Source organism: Protobothrops mucrosquamatus, unplaced genomic scaffold, assembly GCF_001527695.2.
Source record: "Protobothrops mucrosquamatus isolate PMUCROS unplaced genomic scaffold, P.Mucros_1.0 scaffold183, whole genome shotgun sequence".
NCBI lineage: Eukaryota > Metazoa > Chordata > Lepidosauria > Squamata > Viperidae > Protobothrops > Protobothrops mucrosquamatus.
The window spans coordinates 493,616-516,059 of record NW_015386542.1 but is presented as its reverse complement, the minus strand read 5'-3'; the positions used below and the strand labels follow the sequence as shown (position 1 = coordinate 516,059).

At 37.6% G+C, this 22,444-nt stretch overlaps 1 protein-coding gene across 1 annotated transcript in view; it reads left to right on the top strand.

The window, feature by feature from the left end:
* The first annotated feature begins 3,796 nt into the window (after positions 1-3,796).
* The window catches only part of EFHD1 (EF-hand domain family member D1), a 35,492-nt gene continuing 16,844 nt past the window's right edge, over positions 3,797-22,444 (top strand). The window contains exon 1 of the mRNA XM_015813716.1: positions 3,797-4,209. Coding sequence (XP_015669202.1) covers positions 3,890-4,209 — 320 coding nt within the window. The 5' untranslated portion in view covers positions 3,797-3,889. The remainder of the gene's footprint in view (positions 4,210-22,444) is intronic.

Genomic DNA, 22,444 nt, shown 5'->3' with positions numbered 1-22,444 from the left:
CTCCACAAATCACCTCTGGGTTGCAATTCAATACCAGGGCCAAAGCTGTCACAACTTCCTGTTTAAGTTTCTCTTGTGGGTCCTCTTTAAGACCCCTGATTCTCAGAGCAAATTCCAATTGTTTATATTGTAACATTAACATATCATTTTGAAAAGTTTCCACTCCTTCCTCTACCTTTTCAAGTCTATCCTCCGTTCCTTCCATTTTCTCCACTAATTCATCCACTCGTCCCTCTACCCGATCAATATGAACTGCAAGTCCTTGAAAAATATGTGATAAATTTTCACAGAGTTCCTGATTTTTCTTATCCAAAAGTTCTTCTGTTTGTTTCAAAGTCTGCAATGAGGACTTGGCTAAGGCCTCTTGTAAGTCTTTAAGTGTAATGGAGGGAGGAGGTGTTGGTGGGGGAGATCTAGATTTTTGTTGTTGAGTTTGCACCACAGGAGAAGAAATAGCTGTTTTAGACAACGCAGGAACAGTACGTTTTGAAGCCATTCTGCCAAATTATTTTTTTAAAAATCACAGCAAGTATAAACTTAAAAAGCTTGACTTTAAATTAAAAAAAAATTAAAATCCTTTAAAGTACATCCACAACCGGAAAGAAAGTGAAAGTTTTTCTTTTGTTAAAAAAAAAGGAGTGGTTCCGCGGCCATTTTCTTGTCACTTTCACTTATAGCAAGTAAAAAATCCCAATAAAACCTTCGAGTTAAAGTCACCTTTTAACTGAGTAAAAATCCCCTGTCAGGTTCCGTCTGTTTCAAAAGTTACTCACAAGCAGATACAATGTAACAGCAGTGGCAGCGACGTCTGGCTTCGCTCCAAGGAACGAAGACACACCGAGCTGCGGAGAAGAGGTCCGGACTCCGGGGGAGTTCTCACCTACATCCCTCCAGGATCGCTCCTGGGGGACTAGGGAACTCAACCCCTATCCAGACCAAACTCACTTTCTCCCCTTCGCCCGGGGAGAAAGTTCCAAGCCGCAAAACAGCTGATCCGCGCTGTTTTGATGGCTTTGACGCAGTCCCGGGCTGGAGGCTGAAGAAAAAGCCTCCTTCGGCGGCGCCTTGCCACCGGAAGCTCCCCTCTGACGTTTTTTTACCTATCCTGTGTGCTCTTAAAGAAAAGGATGGTGAAACTTTTTATTAAATAACTTAATAAAAATCTAAGGAATTTAGGAAAATCTAAGTTACGTGTCTTCCTCAAGACCAACATTATTTATGATGAAAAGCGGTGCTTTGGGGCTAGAAAAGAAAACTAGTACAATTACTAAGAAAGGATTGCTTAATATCAACTTTGCATGAAACAATTAGTAATAATTTAAAAGTGCAGAGATTTTACACACAAGCACACATATTCTAGAATGGTAATCATTCTGGATTAACATGTAAAAGCCTGAATTACAAAAAGAGCATTCTTAAAAGAATGCTTTCCCACTTTTTCAACATTTGTTCTAGTTAGATTTTTAATTATTTTCCTAAGTAGTGATATGGAACAAAACTTCGATGGTAATTTTTGAGCTAAAAATAAGCTTCACAATAAAGATTATTAAAGCTATCACTTACTTTACACTGTTATTAGAGCATGTATGTGTGCACATGTATATCTGTGCAGTTTATGCAATTTCCTTTCCTCCCATAATCTCTGCACATGCCTGCAAAAGCAGAAGTAGGGACTAGAATATTCTACTATACAAATTCTACATGTATAGTGTTAGCTCCCATCCTAATTATTCTCAATAATTTTCATTTTTCCATAGTAAAGAATAAGCTAAAAGGACAAGCACCTTTAAAAGTCTATAAAAATAGCAGTTCTCTGTTATCACTTTCTTTCTTTCTGCATCATTTGGGATTACGAAGCCTAATTTCAAAAAGATTAAAAGGGAAACAACCTTCTCTTCCTTATCAGTAGCACATAGAAAACATGGTTGTTGTTTTTATTACTATTACTATTATGTCCTACACTTGTAAAATTACGCAAAATGTTACATGCAGAACAAGGAAAGACATCATATAAAATAGAACAAGCATTAAAGCACAAATAGGACACGATTGGTTCTTCTAATGTGTGGCAAATAGCTCAAAGGGAAGAAAGACAAATACATTCTGAACAGTCTTATGTATGTTATTGCAATGGGCCTTAGTTTGAAGTTTCAATTTAATAGTAATATTGCTACCTGAGACACAAATTGAACAAGTTCAGTGAAATTTAAATGCCAATGCATCAAATTGCAATCTTAATACCCTACTCCTAAGATTAACAAAAAGTAAAATGTCAATGGTTTCTATACATGTTTATTAATTTTTTACATCAGTACTCTGTACAACTTGTAGAGTGGAAAGTGCCAGATATCTTAAAAATAACTGTGGGCCCTAAAGGAATAGCTGTTGTGCTAATCAACTATTTGATCTTTTCTGATGACAGCAGTGGATTCATTTTTTTTCCAAGACGCCAGTGGGCCACTCAAGACTGCTTGACAGGTTAACGTGCTGTGCTTGCTTTCCACTGATCTACATGACCGTCTAAAAACATCTACAACTGTAAATCCCATATTATACATATTTACCTGGTGGTAACTTCCAGTGAATTCATTCTGAATGTAAAATTACTCTATTTAACTTTATCGCCAGGTATATGCATATGTCAGAAGCCAATATTATCTATATATCTAAACATACACAATTCACTAAAGATGTCATCTATAGAATATTAGAACAAAAATAGAACCATAGTTCAGCTTGCGCTGACAGATTGGCAATGATATATCTGATTAGTTTCTGACATAACACTTTAATCAGGGGTGAATATAGTGAAGTTATAGCTCTAGGCTCTTTGGGATGTAGACCAAAAATGATGACATAACAAGAGCATTTATTTTCTAAGAAAAATAATAATCCATCATTATGCTGAATGGCTGATGTTGAAGCCAACAGGCATTTTGGCAGCAGGTTTCCTATTCCACTTGATTTAAAAAGTGTTGGCATATTGCAAAATGAAATGCAAACCTGGCATTTACTTCCAAGTATGTTTCAGAGACCCATAAGTTTTCCAAAGGAATAAAAATGGATAACTGCAGGCTACTGCTTTGTTTGGAAATGTTCCCAGATACACTGAAAAAGGACAGTGTAAACATGAGGGGCTGCTGTACTACTGGTTGCAAAGCATTCTAGGGAATCAGCACTCTGCAACTATTCTTGTCAGCCATTTTGTGAACAGGCAAACCCTCCAACCATTATTTGGAGAGCACTAGAACATAAAATTTCACACCAGTTCCTGTTTTAAAATATACTGTTTACAATTTATTCTTAAATATATCCAAGATTTGGGATATACTTTTCTTCTGTTCCATCAAATGTGAAAAGCCATCTCTGACATCTGACAGCCCCCTAAGAGAAGGCAGGAGATGGAAAGAGAAAGGGAAAACCAAATGCACATGTGAGTGTAGCGACCGTATAATATCACTTTTATAAATTATACATTTTCAATTAATCTACTTTTTGCTCGGAGGTGGAACTACAGCGGTTCCTCAGCTATCATAAAAGTGCAACAGGTGTTTGTTACAGCCAGAGAGAAATAAAGGATCAACACCGGATTCAGTGACAGGTGCAGCGGGAAAAAAAAATAATGGAGGAAATTCTGCCTAGAGTTTGAGCTTCCGCGACAGAGACAATCCCAGAGACAGACTTTACCGAGACGCCGCGTCAATCCTCGGCGCCTCCTTAAGTCTCAGCCCGGCCTCTCGCCGCTTCCCCGCCCCCGCCCCTCCTTCCCCGCCAATTCGTCAAAGTCCTAGAATAAAGTTTGCTGTTAGCGGGGCGGGTAAGCTTTTAGCAAAGAAAGGAAGCGAGCCCAGCGGCGGCGGTTGCAGGGCACGCTCATTCTTTCTCGACGATGGCCTCGGACGAACTGGCCCAAAAGCTGCAGAGACGACTGCTTCGAGACGGCAGCATCTCGGAGGCGCCTCCTGCAGAAGAGGATGGCAGTCTTGCCTCTGAGCCGGCAGGGTCCGACATGAGCCCCGAGGACTGTGCCGAGGACTCCAGCGCGCTGAATGCAGCTGCTGACCCGGAGCTGAGCGCCAAGCTGACTCGCAGGCAGGACATCAACGCGGGCGCGGCACAGCCCCGCCTCGCCCAGGTCTTCAATCCCTACACGGAGTTTAAAGAGTTCACTCGCCGGCAGATCAAGGATATGGAGCGCTTATTTAGACTGTAAGCATCGTCTTAGCCCGCAGTATCCCTTTACCGTTCCTCTTGGTAATTTTCGATCTTGGCGAACTTGAAACGCCTGAGGAGTTTTCTATGGTATTTATTTCCAAATCCTTCACGGATTCGAGTTTCCACGTGTGTTTAAAGCAAACCACCCGTGCAGCTCGGTTCCAAGAGTGCTTTCTTAGTGTCGATGAAGTATATGAAATCGTTGAATTTCAAGTTTCCAACCTTTTATGCGGAAGTTCAAGATTTCTGATATGACTCAATCATGAAGTAGTAGAGGAAGGACTTGGAAAAAGTTGCTAATATTGTACCTGCACTGACTGAGGTCAGGGTTTAATGAGAATGTGATTGGCTCCAGAACCAGAAGAGTGCATAAGAGTGCTCTATACATAACTTTCCTGGAGAAAGTTTTGTCGATTGTAGTAGTAAGGTTTACTTTTGAGTACACTTTTATAGAACTGTCCCTTGTATCACATTTTTCTCAGTTGTTCTGGTAAATTGAAAAATAACATGAAAAGTCACAATAAAACTGGTTAGATTCAATGGAATTTAAATTAGCATGCACAGGATTGCAGACTAAAATTTAGAGCAAATTTTGCAGATCCAGTAGCTTTTTAAAAAATGAATAGTTGGTGGGGCTGTTCACTTTTGTTTAACTATGTTTAACATTTTAAAGATAAAATTGACCATCTCTACCCTCATGTGTATTAGTTAATCTTCAAATTTCCAGTTCCTTCTTTTGCTGTTCTTGCAAAATGGAAACCTGTAGTGTTCCTTTCTGCTAATTCTCTGTGTTGTGGAAAAATACATTCACTTGCTAAATTAAAAAGATCTTCAGTCTGCAGAATTGGAAGGGTCAAGATAAGTCTCCCTATAGTTAGGCTTAGGTATCTTATCTCTGTGGTCAGCAATGGAGCAGCACTTTATATTTGGCCATAAAAGTCACACTGCAACAAAAAATTGACCTTCCCCACCCCTGCAAAGTCAACCATGGTTATATTTAGCTTGTGCTTTTAAGTAATAAAAGATGTACTATTTGTCACTTGCTCCAATTATGTTACTAAAAGAGCAGTTGAAAAAGACTTTGGCCTGATTTGCTGTACATTTTTTGATTGCTATTCCAACTTATTAACTATGTAGTCACATAACTGCTATTAATAAAGCAAATCCTAGTATTCAATATATGTTTAATGGAATAGTAAATTTAATTAATAGTATAGTCTGTGTTCAATTGAATTTAATGGGATTGGCTTCCAAATCCTGGGCCTTTTCATCCTTGTTCCTAACTGTAATGCAGATATGCCTGGGCAACATCTTTTTTTTATGACATTCCTGGGATACGTTCATCCTATCCCCACCCCATGAGTGAGACAAATTTAAATCATTTTGAGCAAGACAAGTTAGTGGAAGAGCAGCTAGTGGAAGCTTCAAGATGTGAAAAATCTATTTTGCTTTGCCACCCACTATGTGAGAGATAGAATCACATGACCAGTAGTAAGTGGGATTAGAGAGGTGCTTACTGCCTCTTTCAAGCTATTTTCCCCCCCTCCATTTCCCAATCTACTTTTCTGCTGTCAATCTGCTGGACATGATGGTGCATGAAATATAGGGAAAAATAACTTCTTCCCAAGGCTTATCATGGTATAAGGGTGAAGTGGCAAAACAGGCTGAAATAGCATAATATAGAGAAATGATGATATGCTTCCCTCCCATTGCTTCCTGATGAGAGCACTGAGGAAACTGTAAGTTGGTATTGGTCAACTGTATAAAGAAAGGAAAGAAAATTTTAAGTCCCTGTGACCTAATTATTTTCATAATTGTTTTTTAAAACTTTATTTAGAATGGGATATGGGTGGAGAGGCACCAGGCAAAGATAGACCCCCCATTCCTCTTATAGCACTATGTGGTGGATATTTTTCCTATAGCCTGGTGATAGGCAGAAGCGGGAGAACAGCAAACCTGGAGGAATGAACCTGTCATTTTACTGATTGTATATGCACAAAATTAGGACAGCAACTTTCTGCAGTGAGTCAGAACAGAGCTAGTAGCAGGATATGGATCAGCAATGGGGGAGGCAAATTTCAGGTTCTGAATCTGAGTAATATTTTGCTGACTCAAAAATAGTTGGCTAGATTTTAGTAGCATGAAAAGGATTTGTGATATATTGAATGTCATACTGGAATTAGGAAAGCCCTGGTTCAGATACCTACTCAATCACTTTGGGCCACTCCCTGACTGAGCATACTGTAGTATGCTATTGGCTTGTTGAATAAATGATTTACAGATCATACAGCAGTGACTGAATTCAGATAATTATTAGCTACTAAGCTAAACCTGAACATAGCAGTTTACATATCACATTAAATTATAATGTGTCCTGGTTATTGGTGGATTACCATGACATGTTACTGTTATCACTAACACTTAGCCTGCGGAGGTGAGAGAAAGTATTTATTTATTTGACTTATATGGCCATGTGATTCATAAGCGTGTGACAGTTTTTGAAATTTTATGTTAACATCAAAATTTGCTTGATGCAGTTGCAGAAGAGAAAAATAAAACAACTTATGAGGTTGAAGAATCAATGGCTTTACAATATGTGGTATGACACCTGCAATAATATAGAGATTCCTCTCTGACGTGTATCTTACAGGAGATGTTTTGGCTGAGTTAGGAGTTAAATTCATACCTTTGAGATAGATATGTAGACTCATAAAGCACATTCCTTGCTTAAGGAAGGAAGATTGTGCAATCTGTGCTACTGATGGGGGAAAAAAAATTCTTGTCTGCTCAGCTCTCCTAGAGAAACTGAAACTGATGTTTTTTTCCCTATCTTCCCCTTCCAGCCCTTCAGCAGCCAATACAATTCTTTGTAGTTGATTAAGAATGCTGCCATATGTAGCCATGCTAACTGAAGTTTCTGATTGAGAATATGATGTCAACAAGATACAAGTTGTCCTTAACTTACAACAGTTGGTTTAGTGACTGTTTAAAGTTACAACAGCACTGAATAATGTGACTTTTTCACGGTTACCATCTTTGTAGCATCCTATGATCATGTGATCAAAATTCAGATACTTGGTAAGTGATTCATATTTGTGACTGTTGCTGTGTCCCAAGGCCATGTGTTCACCTTTTGCGACCTTCTCACAAGCGAAATCGATGGGGAAGCTAGATTCATTTAACAACTGAGTTACTAACTTATCAACTGCAGAGATTCACTTAATAACTGTGGCAAGAAAAGTTGTAAAATGGGGCAAAACTCACTTAACAAATGTCTCACTTAACCACAGAAAATTTTCGCTCAATTGTGGTTGTAAGTTGAGAACTATTTGTATTTGTATCTGTAGACCTCAAATGGGCTATGGAGAAGTTCTCAAGGATGTTTTTTTCTTTTTTACTTTCTAGTTTGCACTGTTTTGTGAAAGTCACCTTAAAGGCCTTTGTTTCTGTACCTTTATTTCACTCAGAACTGAAAATAGATGCTAATATGTAAATAGAGTGAATAGATAATAAGATATACCTTATATCAAATTCTTTGAGGTTGCAAACTTAGAAACAAAAGCCACCTGGTTTTCTGGAATGCATTAGCTGTTAGTAAATAATGTAACAGAATCTTGAAAAAAACTACAAAGGCCATTCTCCAAGTCAGCTTATACTCTGTGCAATTCAAGTGGAGTGTTTAGTCTCCTGAACTAAATACAACTTTTTTGTAATGATGCTGCTCTACTTTCTTCTTCCCCGAATCTGTTAAACATTCCATTATATATACTTTCCTGTCTTCAGAAAACTTCACCTTGTTTAACCAAGAGAAGTTTGTATGAAAGGAAAAAAAGTCTTATTTTTTCTTTCCAATTATTGAATGCAATAGTTAATTATAGTATTAAAATATTATAGTACTAAAATATTATGGTACTAAAATATTATTGGCTATTATTTTTTGTGAAATCAATTTGTAAAATTGCTGTTGTGCAGCATGCTGATGAAATAATCAATCTCGTGAAGCAGAATATATGCAGAAACATTGAACAAATTAATACTTACTGCCGAATATCCATTCTATAGTCAGCAGTTATTATATATACATTCTATCATAGCCAAGGTATTTTGAACAAGTTTCAAAATTACTAAAGTTACTGAAATTTTCTAAAAAACATATTTAAAAGTAAAATGAACATTAAAATCACTACAGGGAGTCATCAAAATTACAATAGCCTCGGAAAGGTGTTTTTTTTTATAGCCTCTAAAGCACTTCTGGCAATTGTAAAATGTTGTGCCTCCTATCCATGATCCCATGATTATATTTTGGGTTTTTGTCAAACTGTACTTATGACCAGTTGCCAAGGGCCTCTATGATCGTGTGATTGCTATTTGCAATATTTTCATAGAATCATAGGGCTGGAAGTGACCTTGGAGGTCTTCTAGTCCAACCCCCTGCCCAAGGCAGGAATTTTTATACCATCCCCAACAAATGAATGTCCAATCTTTTCTTGAAAACCTCCAGCGATGCAGCATCCCAGCTTCTGGAGGCAAGCTTTTCCATTGATTAATCATTCTTACTATTAGGAAATTCTTCCTTATTTCCCGGTTGAATCTCCCTCTGACAAATTTCTATCCATTGCTTCTTGTCCTTCCCTCAGGTGCTATGGGGAATATATCAATACCCTCTTCCTGTGACATCCCTTCAAATATGACTGTTGTCATTTTCCCCCAAGCGTTCTCTTCACTAGGCTAAACATACATAGTTCCCTTAGGAGTTCATTGTATGATTTAGCTTCCAGATCCCTTATTATTTTTATTGCTCTACTCTGCACTTTTTCTAGGGCGTGAGCATCTTTTTTGAATTGTAGTAACCAGAACTGGAGGCAGTATTCCAAGTATGGTCTCACCAGTGCAGTATAAAGCAGTACTATTTACTTATCATGACCTTATCATGATGCTATTTCTCTGTTGATGCAGCCTAGAGCTAGCTTTTTTTGGCAATTGCAGCATGCTGCTGACTTATACTTAAGCCGTGATCTACCAGGACACCTAGATCCCTCTCACAGTTACTACTTTTGAGCCAGCTACCCCCTATTCTATACCTGTGGATTTGGTTTTTCCTGCCTAAGTGCAGGACCTTTTCTCATCACTGAACTGCATCATGTTGGGTAGGGCCTAATGCTCAAGTCTGTCAAGATCCTTCTGAATCTTGATTCCATCTTCCAAAGCATTGGCAATTCTTCCCAGTTTGGTGTTGTCTATAAATTTGATGAGTTCCCCTTCTATCCCTTCATCTAGATCAGTTATGAAGATGTTGAAGAGCACCAGGCCCAAGACAGACCCTTGAGATATCCTTCTGTAGGTTTCTTTCCACATAGATATAGCTCAATTGAGAACAACATGCTGAGTGCAGTTGGTCAGCCAACTGTGAATCCGTCTGGTAGTAGTACTGTCTATCCCACATTGTTCTATCTTACCAAGACGTAGGCTGTAGTCTACTTTGTCAAAAGCCTTAATGAAGTCCAAGTATACTATATCCATAGCATTTCCCTGATCCATTAATTTAGTCACTTTATCAAATAAGGGAATAAAGTTTGTCTGGCATGATCTTTTTTTTAACAAACCCATGCTGGCTTCCTGTATTCAACTTGTTTATTTCTAGATGCCCACAAATCCACTGTTTGATTATCTTTTCCAAGATTTTCCCAGGTATTTATGTCAAGCCGATCGGCCTATCATTTCCTGGATCTTCTTTTTTGCTCTGTTTAAATATTGGAACCACATCAGTTCTTCTCCAATTCCACCGTGCTCCAGAAGCTCTGAAATATTTCATTCAGTGGTTCCGAGATCACATCTGCCAGTTCCTTTAGTATCCTGGGATATAAACCATTTGGTTCTGGAGATTTGAACTCATTCAAAGCAGATAGGTGTTCTCTTATTAATTCCTTATCAATCTTTTTTGCCGGCTTCCCCAGAAAGTCAGTGGGGAAGCCAACAAGGAAGGTTGCATGCTGCTGCCAAATGCCAAAAGGACTTCCCTCTTGTCTCTGGGGGGCGGGGGGGGGGCTGGCTGAAAGCTGCCTGCTGAGTAGGCTCAGCTGGGCTGCAGAAACAGGGCTTGGATCTGTAGCCTAGCTGAGGTGTTCTCTTCCGCACACAGAAGAGCACTGGGAATGCCATTGCTTTGAAGGCTAAAAAGATTTTTAGCCTTCAGAACAATGGTTTTCACTAACTTTCTAGCCTTGTAGCAATAGATGGTGAAATGGCTCCAAATATTTAGAGATGGGGATCTGTTATGGGCTAAACTTATCTCTTTCTGGATTAATTGGCTACATCAGTTAACTTAGTTTTAGAATTTGTGTAACATTCATAAGTTTGATTTTGGCAACAGGTTTTCAGCTTCTTGCCATTCTGATACCAATCTTGTTCCTTTTGGGTCATCATGACTTTTGTTTGTGTCTGGATCCTACAGCAGAGAAGCACAGCCTAATAATGTAGGACCATGTTTAACCTCCAAAGCCTTGAGTTACAGCTTTCAGAGAGCTTAAAAAGTTGTTATTAAATTATAAATATAAATAAATAGGCCACTAGGATAGGGCAAATGTTAATTTCTTTTGATGTAAAAAATTGGCCTTTTCCCTATTTTATTTGTGAGTGGGATAGATATTAAGTAGTAAATATAATTACCAACATTGTGTCAACTAAAAAACTAAAGTGCCTGTGTGGTGGATATTTGAAGGTACAAGAAGAGTAATGGAACCTTATTTGAAACACACCATGGAGGTCTTTTTATGCAGACAGCTGCTTATGTAACTTTCTTTATTTGACCCTAATTAAATATAAATAACCTTTGCTCATAGTCACCCTTGACTTTAAATGAAGACTTTTTAGGGAGGAAAATGTACAGTTACTAATTAAACTTCATCATGGCTAGGGACAAGTTGGGGAGAGAGGGTAGATAATTCCAAGAGGGAAAATGCTAATAAGTCTCTTCCAGATGAAATAAAATGTGGCAAAACAAAGCAATTACTATTCAGCGTGGGAATTCTACAAAAGAGTTTTAGTCAGTTTGAATAGAACACTCCATAAATGCACATAACTGGAATTGTTGCCAAATTATGGCTTAAACGTTCACCAGCTACTTCAGTGTTTTGTATTTTTTCAGTATAAAGTATTTTATACTTTAAAATGATAACTAACACTTTTTAGAATGATAATTTGCACATACATTTATGTAATCAAAATGTTGCTGTATAAAGCCTAGCATCTTCGCTGTAAGGGTAATTCCTCATGACAACCTAAGCTGCTTGTCTCCCCTGCTGCTCCTAGCTATTCCTAAGCTGCCTTAAAAAATTCCATCTGGATTGTACTGGTTTTGTAATGGGGCTAAGTTGATGTTCAGACAGGATAGCAGCCACAGTATATAGGCCTTGACTGGTAGTTCTCTTGCTTCTTGTCCTATCAAATTATATAGGAAAGTCAACTCTTTCTAGATGCTTTCTGTATGAAAGTCTGCCTTTTCCTTTCAGCAGTTGTTCCCTCCTTTGTGGTCTCTTTGCCTTTCCTTTGCTTTCCCAGTTATTTGCACACCTGTATGCCTTCATACCCTCTTCTCATGTTTTCTTCTGTGAAACTAACACAGACCTTTTCTTTTCCCATTCTGTATTGTTCATTCATTGCTTTCATGGTACAATGATTGAGGAAAAAAGAATATGTTTTTTTATTTAACTGTGTATGGAAACCTTGTGGCAGTGAAATACTGACAGTTCAAATCCATAAAAGAAAAGATCTAGAGTTCTTAGAATTTTACAGCTTTATTCCAAAATTCCTAGCCACAGGTTAAAAGTGATTGCTGTTCATTTCTTAAAAAATGGAAAGTATAGTAGTATAGTAGGTAGAAAACAAAAAGGAGCCCTCCTGGGAGATGTTAAAGGTGGAATGGAGGTATGTTGGTGGAAGAGCTGGATAAATCAATGGCCATGGTTTTTATAGAATTTCACTGAATTAACTGGAAGAATTAAAAAGGAAGCTGCTGAGTAGCAGGGAACATGGCAGTCCAAGATGAAATGGCCATATAGGGCGGCAAGCCACTGCTGGAAGGGAGGGGACATGACAGGCACTATTTCTGATCACAGTGGAAAATTTTGCTAAATTGGAATAAAGCACAATAGATTAATATCAAAAAAAACCCTTTAAGGTGGCAAAAGTAATTTTGAAGCAGAACTTCCAACAGTTGACTGGAGAGGTGAATTTGTGATGGGCTTGGAGTGGGTGAAAGGCAACATCCATTTTTGCATTCAAGAAATGGTGATAGGTGAGATCTGGACTTTCAACTTGCCCTAAGATTAACAACCTGATCAGCTTAGAAGAGATTACTGATAACAGAGCCCTGTAATTGGAGCACTTTAGTCCCTGGGACTATTCATCAACATTATTTTCAGTTCTGAAGGTATAGTAGTAGTCAGTGCTTTTTTTGTAAAAAAAAAGGGGCCAGAACTCACACATGTCATACAACCCGCCTTGCCTACCCTACAAAGTTCCATCCAAAAAAGGTGCCGGAACTCCGTTCTGGGCATTCTATGAGAAAAAAAGCCCTGGTAGTAGTAACAACAACAACAACAATAATAAAAATAAAATTTTTAACATTAAACCATGTTTACTTTAAAAAAAAACAACTGTATTGTTGATTGTTGGCCATGCCAGCAAATTCTAGAACCAAATTGTATGCTATGTGCAATATTCCTTTGCTGTCTGAAAATCAGAAACGTTACCAAACATTTCAGATTATGATTTCTGCTCATTCTACAATGGACCATGATGGTGCTTGATATTGAAATAGTCAAGGGCATTGCCACTTTGAACAGGGCTACATACCTGAATCTCTGTCTTTTTAAAGTATTCATGGGACAGTTTAGTTTATAAAGAATGTAAACAGTAGAATGAGAAACTGATGATTGCTATAGTGGTAACCTTATAGTGAGTCTTCTTTACTTTTTGGTTTATGGAAGAGCCTTGTAATATAATTCAGAAAATTTTGCATCAATTAGGCTCTTAAGTCACAGCATAGTGATGATTTCTCTATTAGTCATACTATCTTAATGTAGCAGAATGTGGAGAGTTTGCTTATTTTTTTAAACATTAGCAGCTTTTGTAGTTTCAACATAAATATTTCTGTTCATAGGAAAATAAGCTTTATTCTCTGTAATATTCCTAATACAGATCCATTGTCATTTATGCATGCTACTTCTAGTGCTTTTACTGGTCCTGGTATATTTCTGCTGGAATACTTACATAAAATTTATATTTAAAACTTTCATTTTCTGTTCTCAGAACATAGGTTCTGTGGACAAAGTTTTTTTAATTGTTTTGAATAACAAAATGGTACTTAAGGCAGATTGAAGAACATATTTTATAGGTATATTTAAGTAATAAGAACATAATAACTTGGTTTTTCTGTTTCTTCTCAAGTGTGATAAGCAGGAAAAGAGTTTGAATGAGCAGCACTTCTTTCATTTTTAGTGACATATTAGATTGCATGTAATCATAGCAGGTCCATGACTATGAACTTAGGAATGCTTCAGTCATACAGAAATTGTGAATGAAGATAACATGCTAATCTTTAAATAAGGGCTAGGCACTTTAATTGCTGTAATCTATTTGCTGTATATTATATCTTTTTAAAATATTTTTGACATGCTTATTTGAAAAAAAATGGGAAATATTGAGACAACAAGGGATAAATATGCACAGATAGTCCTTGACCTACAACAGTTTGATTAGTTACTGTTCAGAGTTACAACAGCATTGAAAAAAGGGACTTATGACCGTTTTTCACACTTATGACCGTTGCAGTATCCCCAGAGTCATGTGATCAAAATTCAGATGCTTCGTAACCAACTCATATTTAGGAAGATTGTAGTATCCCGGGGTCATTTGATCACCTTTTGCAACTTTCTGACAAGCAAAATCAATGGGAAAGCCAGATTCACTTAACAGTCGTGTTACTAACTTAACAACTGCAGTGATTCATTTAACAACTATGACAAGAAATGTCGCAAAATGGGGCAAAATTCACTTAACAGATGTTTTGCTTAGCAACAAGAATTTGGGATTCAGTTGTGATTGTAAGTTGAGGGCTACCTGTATATGAGGAAATTTGCTCAATCTAATACCACTAGAAAAAGCATGCATCATGAAAATAGTTTCATATTTATTTCTCCAAATGTTTGTGTGGGGAAACTATTTTTCATTTTGCACACAGATTCCTCGTGTGCCATCTCAGAACTGGGAATATGGATGCATAATCCTGGTGAAGTTCAGATGTCTTGGATTGGCCATGAGGATGACTAATAAGTAATTACCAATATAATTACAGTAACAGTTCTCAGTATGAACTGATTAGCTGGAGGCCTTTTGCCAAAGAAAATTAGCCTCTTCTTTAATGGGAATAAAAACAAAGCAAGAAGAAATTACTGCTCATTTGAAAGGAACACTAGCATTTCTTTGCCAAAGCCAAGTGAAATAAATACTGTCTTTGGGACCTGATACAAAATTCTAGTGTTGAGTGCAGCATTTATAGCAGTCAGTAAGACCTGCTTTCTGGGAGCAGTAGTTTCCCTTGTATATGATATACAGTCAACAAACACACCCACTTAAGGAATAGGGAGTGAGTTAGATGGAACTTTGATATGGATTTTGTTTTCTATGCAGTTGTATTAGTGCATAGTTTTGGGAGTGGAGCCATACTTCATCTTTTTATTTTCTTTTTGGCTATGATCCAATCTCTTGTGCTGTAGCTTGTCTCTCTCCTTTGTCTTTGTGCTCTTTGAGTCAGCTAGTCTCTGTGGTATGAAGTTCTTTCTTGGTTAATCTAGTAAGAAACATGAAAAAAAATCAATCAAAAAGGGAACTGGATTTTCTATTACAGTAATCTTTATTCATAGTTATCAGCAGTCTGGAAAATGTACTAGTAAAAAAGCAATATATTTTTAGAAGGATTATTCTGCTATTTAATTGATTGAGTTGTTAATTATTGTTAGGGTGTACCTTGCAATTCTTTCAATCAAAATCTGTATTTAGAGAGACAAGAGTATTAATATGTGAGAAAAAGAAATGTATATAAACATGCCCTTATATTACTACAGCCCCCTAACCTTTTTGTTTGATGAAACAGCTCTTTTGAATTATATATAGAATGTATTAAATCCTCCAACCAAAATCTAAATAGTTTCAGCTCTACTTCAGGCCGGGAAAAGGGATAATAGTATGATATTGTATTCCTATCCATTATCTCAACTGACCCGTTGAAAGAAAAAGTGTTTTAACTGAAAATTCAAGCATATACTGAAGTTCTGCACTGACACCACCACTCCACCCTCATGCAGGAATTTCAGATTATATATTGCAGTTCTTTAAATAATAAATATAGGTGGTCCTTAACTGACAATCATAATAGAGTCCAATGAAAAATTCTGGAGAACATGAAAGCTTATTCTAAAACCTTTTGGTTAGCCTTTGTGGATTTTAGATCTTTTTTCTTCATAATCCATAGGCCTACCTTGGTTTCTTGCAATTCTTTTTAATCTTAATTTCTCCTATCCTAATTAGACTTTAAAATTTGCTTTGCATAAAATAAGTTTCCCTTAAAGTTATGCACATATTCAGCTGTTTATCTTTTGTTTGAAACTATCTGCCCAAACCTTGTGCTCTCCAGCATCTCTTGAATTTCCAATTAGCTCATGTTATTTGTATATTGGGTGAAAATTTTCTGGGTTTTATTTTCCTCATCATGGATTTGGAAGGAGGAGAAATTAGGCCATATCTGCTCAGGGCAGATATCCAAAGCAAAGCATTAACCTCCGCTGAACTTCCACTGAAGAATTAAACCCATGATTTTCTAACATATATCAGCTTCTGCCTTCTAACCGAAATCCTTTATTGTGTATCTGATCCAGGTCTTCTCTGAGACATTTGCCATGTATGTGAACAGTGCTATGATAGTCCACTTTGGTGTAGTGACTAAGATGCTGCGCTAAAAACCAGGAGACTGAATTTTAGTCCTTCCTTAGCTATGAAAACTAAATTCATGACTTTCAGCTAGTTACTCTTTCTTCAGCCCAATCTACTTCACAGAGTGTTGGTTGTGGGGAAAAAAGACATTCCTTTTCATTAAAAAAATTGTTCGGCAATGAATTCATATGTTAATTGTGCTTTAACTACCTTTGATAATTTTAGAGCAATCTTTTTACTAAGCTAAGCTGTTAAAAAATGTTGTCTTCTTTGTAATTGCTATCAATAAAAGCAAGATGGCAAAAACTTTTCCAGACTAGAACCATCTCCCTAACCCAGTGGTTCTCATCCTGTGGGTCGGGACCCCATTTGGGGTCGATCGACCATTTCATGGGGGTCGCCAAGCAAGGCTGTCCGCCATTTTTTTTTGTCCGCCATTTTTTTTGTCCGCCATTTTTCCCCCCTTTTCCGGCAGGTGCCTTACCTCCCTTGGGCTGGGCCAGCTGGTGGTCGGCCTGCTCCGTCTCTGCCGCTTGCCAGCTACGCCTTGGCCAGCGCAGGGGGTGGAACCACGCATGCGTGGCACTCCCGGGCAGGGAAAGTCCTCGACTTACGACCGGTTGGGTAGTCCTCGACTTACGACCAGTTTAGTCCTCGACTTACGACCGGTTGGGGTCGCGGCATTAAAAAGGTTGAGAACCACTGCCCTAACCTCTTTCTTTCTAGTGTTCAGGCTTCTCACTTCTTAGCAGGCAGCACATAGAAATAGGTTTGTTATATCATGTTGATTTGCATTGAATTCTACTCTATAAAGCTCACCACATACAGTGAGCAATGAGATGAGCAGCATGCAAATTTAATAAATAATGAATAAAATATACATAAATTACTAACACTATCTTTTTGTTGTATGTGGCATATCATTTTTATGCGATGTCTTGAAATATGTGGCAACATAAAGTATGCTAATAATATAGTTCCTGGGGCACTCCATAGTTTAATAAGGAGCTCTGGATATGAAATAGCAGAAATAATGCCTTAACCTATTTGTTGGAAAATGAAGAATAAATATTACTATATAAAGATACAAGCCCGGCTTTGAACCTGTGTTACATGATGAGACTAGCAAAATGCCAGTAATTTCTTTCTTTCACTGCCTTGATTGAATATTGTCCAATAGCAGCTGTTATGCCTCATACCCTATTAGGGAAGGATAGATAGGATAATATATCTTGAGGCTGCTGAGTTATGTTTACAAAACATTTTATCAACACAATTTATTGTGTTTGCTCTGATGTAGATCGCACTTTTACAGAAATACGTTGGATAACTCTGGCAACATTTTGTGGGGTTATCTTTATTCTTTGAGAGAATATAGATTCTTGAAAATGAGTTCTGCTATCTGTGGGGCATATCTATGTCTACACAGATGGCAGAACTTGGGAAGCTGGGTGAATCATATACTTTAGGATTAGAGGCAGTAAATGCTCATCTGAAAGAGGGTGGATGGGCTGGTAATATACCACTTTGAAAGAGGTCATCTCCTGATTGAACCAGGCTAAATAGCTTCCAATCAGTATACACTCTTCTTGGAAAAGTTTGTGGAGAAGATGGTAAGACTACAACTACAAAAAATCTTAAATGAAGCAAATTATGTAGATCGGTTTCAGTTGGGTTTCATATCCAGGAATGGGACTGAAATTCCATAGGCCATCTTGGAAAAGTTGATTAGGAAGCTATAGCCCTCCTACTCCTATTGGATCTATTGGACATGATAATCATTTGAACTATCTCCCAGAGTTAGGAGTGGAAGTACTGTTTTACAATATCATATTCCTACTTAAGACTCAGTCACTGGTAATGAGGGAAAAGCAACTGAACCCCTGGTTAGTCTGTTTATGGTTCCACAGGATTCAATTGTTTTCTTCTGTGTGGTTTAACTTCTACATGAAACTTCTTTACAAATGGCTTACTCCTTCAAATCTTTTGCTTTTGATTATGTCATTATGTCAGGATTTCGTGTAGCCTTCATATATCCTTAAACTAAACATCTTATAATTACAGCCTTTTGTTTCAATTAAACCAATTAAATATAAACTTCCTTCTTAATTTCTTAAATTTCTTTTTAACCGTTATATTTTCCTAAGAAAAGAAATAAGAGCCACTTTGGAATAGTGATTAAGGCACCAAGCTAGAAATGGGAGACCATGATTTCTAATCCTAAAGCCAGCTGGATAACTTTGGGCCAGTTGCTCTTTCAGCTCTAGGAAGCAGGCAATGGCAAACCTCCTGAAATCTTGTCAAGAAAACTGCTGGGACTTGTACAGGAGGTCACCAGGAGTCAAAAACTGACTCCAAGGAACCAAGAAAAAAAAAAGAAAGGAAAGAATATGATGAAACAAGTCTGTATGCTGGCTTGTCACTTTTTACCATTCTTAGAAACTGTGTGTTATGTATTGAACAAAGGTGAAGATTTTTTGTTGAACTGTTTAAACTGTGATAAATTCTAATTTTGCTTTTATATTTTATTAGACTCACTTCCTCCTCCACAATAATTCAATTGTTCTACAGTACTGTTTCTCCCCCCTCCAAATTTTGACTTTTTGTTAAAATTCTCAGAGGGCAAATAGATTTTTAAGTATTATCAGTTAGACGCCTTGGCATTTTTTAACTTGATATGGTCATCTAGAATGAGTTTCTTGGATTGTGAGCAACATTAAGGAAAAATTAACATGCCCCACTTATTCAAGTTTACTTGATTGCAATTTATTTCATCTATGGAATTCATAACTACTTTTATTGAAACACAAAGAGGCATTCTCTTCTATAAGGCCTTTATCATATATAGGCAATACAGCTGCCTGTACTAAGGATAATGAATGGTAGTTTATTGTTTCAGATATTCTCATAGGCAATTTATGGTAAGAGAAGGAAATACAATAAATTATAAAATTTCCATTTATTTATTTGACATATCCTGTCTTACATGTATTAAAGGTTTAGTATGAAAAGAAGTGTAAAATTACTAATCCAGGTAAAAATAGTTTAGATTAAAAAGAGAAAATGGATGGCTGAATCCTGCTACTGAGGTATGATGAAATCCTCACCCTTTACTTAGGTTATCATTGAGCTCTTTCTTGTCTCGAAAAACAAGTTTGTCTTCCTTGCCCAATAAGCTCACTGGCTAGATTTGTACTTTTTAAAATGGTCTCAGAAAAAAGTGTTCCTTTAATTTGTGTTTGTATTGCTGAGCTGTTTCAGCTATGGCTTGCTCTTGCTGAATTGAGAACAGATTGAATATTCTGTAGCCACTTCGCTTTTTGAGGCAGTATAACTTTGGAAAGCTATGCTTTGAAGAAAAGATCTGGCACAGCATACTGAACACCTATTGTAGTGCTATGATAGAGCAATGCTTTGCCATCTCAACCCACTGCTGGCAAGACCCAGTTTCTCACAATCCTTGCTTTGTGTTGCTTCTGTGCTGGAATGATGGATATGAGAGACTGCTCCCATGGCTGTGGATCCTGAGTCAGTTAACCCCTCTGGAGCTATTGCTATTCTCGCAAAACTGCCTTACAATTCATGCAGCTCCCATAAAAACCTCTTTTTCAGAGTGGCAGGATGCCAGACTTTGCTTTCGTGGTTTTGTTTGTGAAAGTAATTTTGATTTGGGCAGTGACCAAGTAGGCGGAGAGAGAATGAGAACAAAATTTCCTGGGATTGTAGTGACTACTTCTGTGTTACAGCCCGCCTTTGAATATAGGAAATGCCTTACTATAATTCTTCTATCATTGCAAATGAGTCATTGTGATAAGAAAAAAAAGTATCCTATTTTTCTGTGTGTTCTCCAAGTGTTAAGACTCATTGTGTGTTACTTTTACAGAATTTGGCATAGTTGACATTCTTATCTGACAGTTGAGATTCATATCTGCTATCTATCTTTTGGGCAGAATATAGCCAATTATCTTTACTGAACTTATTCATGTCCATGTTTTTGGACTGGAGGCATCATCATTAAAATGTAACAATAAACCGAAATAGTTACTTGTATCCCTACTGTGTGATTATTTATCACCTGACTTCAGAGAAGGAGTGGGCAATTAATTTTCCTGAGACTGTTGTGGAGGAGTGAACCAGTAGGCTGAGGCCACTGCCTTGGGCCGGACAGGGATAGCCAAAGAGGCGGCTCTGGTCCATGCGGAGTAGAATGCCCAGGTCTGCTTCAGATTCTAAACCATGAACTAAGTGATAACAATCCTCAAAAGCTTAGAAAATTTGCTAATGTGGCAAGTTTTGAAAAACAGTTACAATGCACACATATTATATAAAATATAATATAGGGAGGGAGTGCATTGCACCAACTGGCTGGCTGTTTGTATCCTTTGGAGTTGTTCCTTCCCAGGTGGCACTGAGATATGATCTGGATCACGTAATCCTTCTTACAATCATCCATAGCTTATTTTCTTCTGTTTAAACTACAGGTAGTCTTCGACTTCTGATTGTAATTGAGCCCAAAATTATGGTAATAAGTTGTGCCGTACCTGGTTTTACAACCTTTTTTGCAGCGGTCATTAAGTGATTGTTAAGTGAACACAGCAGTTGTTAAGTGAGTCCATTCTCTGCAATGGGCATTTTTTGCTGGAAACATCAAGTAAGTGCCCATTTCTGAAAAAAAACACCATTATAAATCATGTCATGTGACCACAGAATGCTGCAAGTGGCCATAAATGCAGGCAAGTTGCCAAGTGCCCAAAATGTGACCACATAACCAGGGTGGGGATGTGTGTCAGCAGTTGTCAGAACTTCAAATCTCTGTGGTAAGTAGTCCTGGGGAGGCCTGCTGTAAATTAGAATTGTTGCTATGTGATTGACTGAAAGTCCGGGATTACCTGTATTGCAGTGTGCTGAATATGGAGGTCAAAGACCATTTGAAGGTTACCATGGTCCAGAATGTGGCTATGCAGGGCTACTTGTGGTTTTCTAGGTGCAGTTAAAGATTGTCCTTCATTTGTAATACCTTCACAACTTAGGACATGGTGATCTTTGTTATTGTTTTTAGATCAGGTAAAGTTAATGAGATCCAGATCCCAGTGTTAACCATTATCATCCTGTAGGAACAAGAAGAAATTCCTACTGTATAATTGTGTCTGTTTTGTGTGATAGCACTCCCTCTGAAGTCCTCGCAGCCCTGCCCCTGCTCTAAAGTGATCTATTCCTGAATATTGTATTTTGGTCTTTGATTATGACTGTTGGTCATGTGTATTCTGTCCCAATGCAATGTATTAATTGCGGGTATTTAGTTGTTGTTAATTCTGTTATTGTTTTTGTTTTTCCATATTGTTTGTATTCTCTTTTATTCTCTTATTTTAACCCATAATGTACTATAGGCCATCAGAGTTACTTTGCAAAAGTCCTGAACAGATTATCATGCACCGCCTAACAGTTTATCTTCCTGAATTTCCAGGATAATTTCATACATAACAATGTATTATCCTAACCTCCTTTCCATTGGGGATTGCTGAAATTGCACAATTAGGAATAGATTAGGATTTTATATCCTTTAGGACCACTGTGTACATATCTTAACTATACTTGCTGGATTTTGTATTCTGTTCAGTGCAGTTATGATTTAAACTTGGAAAAGTTTTTTATAAATTCTATTATTATAGATAATTCATCCTTGGTCAGTTTACACTGCAGGTAATAAACCGCTTCAGGGTGAAGATTCTGTTAAAATGATCCGAACCATGTATCTGACAGATTTGGATTTTCTGAATTTGGGGAATTTCTTATTTTTCAGTCATACTGAACAAAGCCCCAGCTGATTTGTGGAATAGAGAGATAGCTCAGGTGGTTGACAGTATTTATTTATTTATTTTTATTTATTTATTTATTATTTGAATTTATATCCCGCCCTTCTCCTTGCGGACTCAGGGCGGCTGACAATCAATTAAAAACACCACTAACAATCACAAGTTAAAATTAATTAAAATGAAATATTTAAATTGTCTAATTAAAAAGTAATTAAAAACCCCTCTAAATAACCCCTCTTAAAAATTATCCTAGGCCAGTCCCGCTTGTTGGAACAGCCATGTCTTGAGGGCGCGGCGGAAGGAAGGGAGATCAGGGATCACCCTGATCTCTGGGGGCAGCTCATTCCAGAGGGTGGGAGCTCCCACAGAGAAGGCCCTCCCCCTTGGGGTCGCCAGCCGGCACTGTCTGGCCGACGGCACCCTGAGGA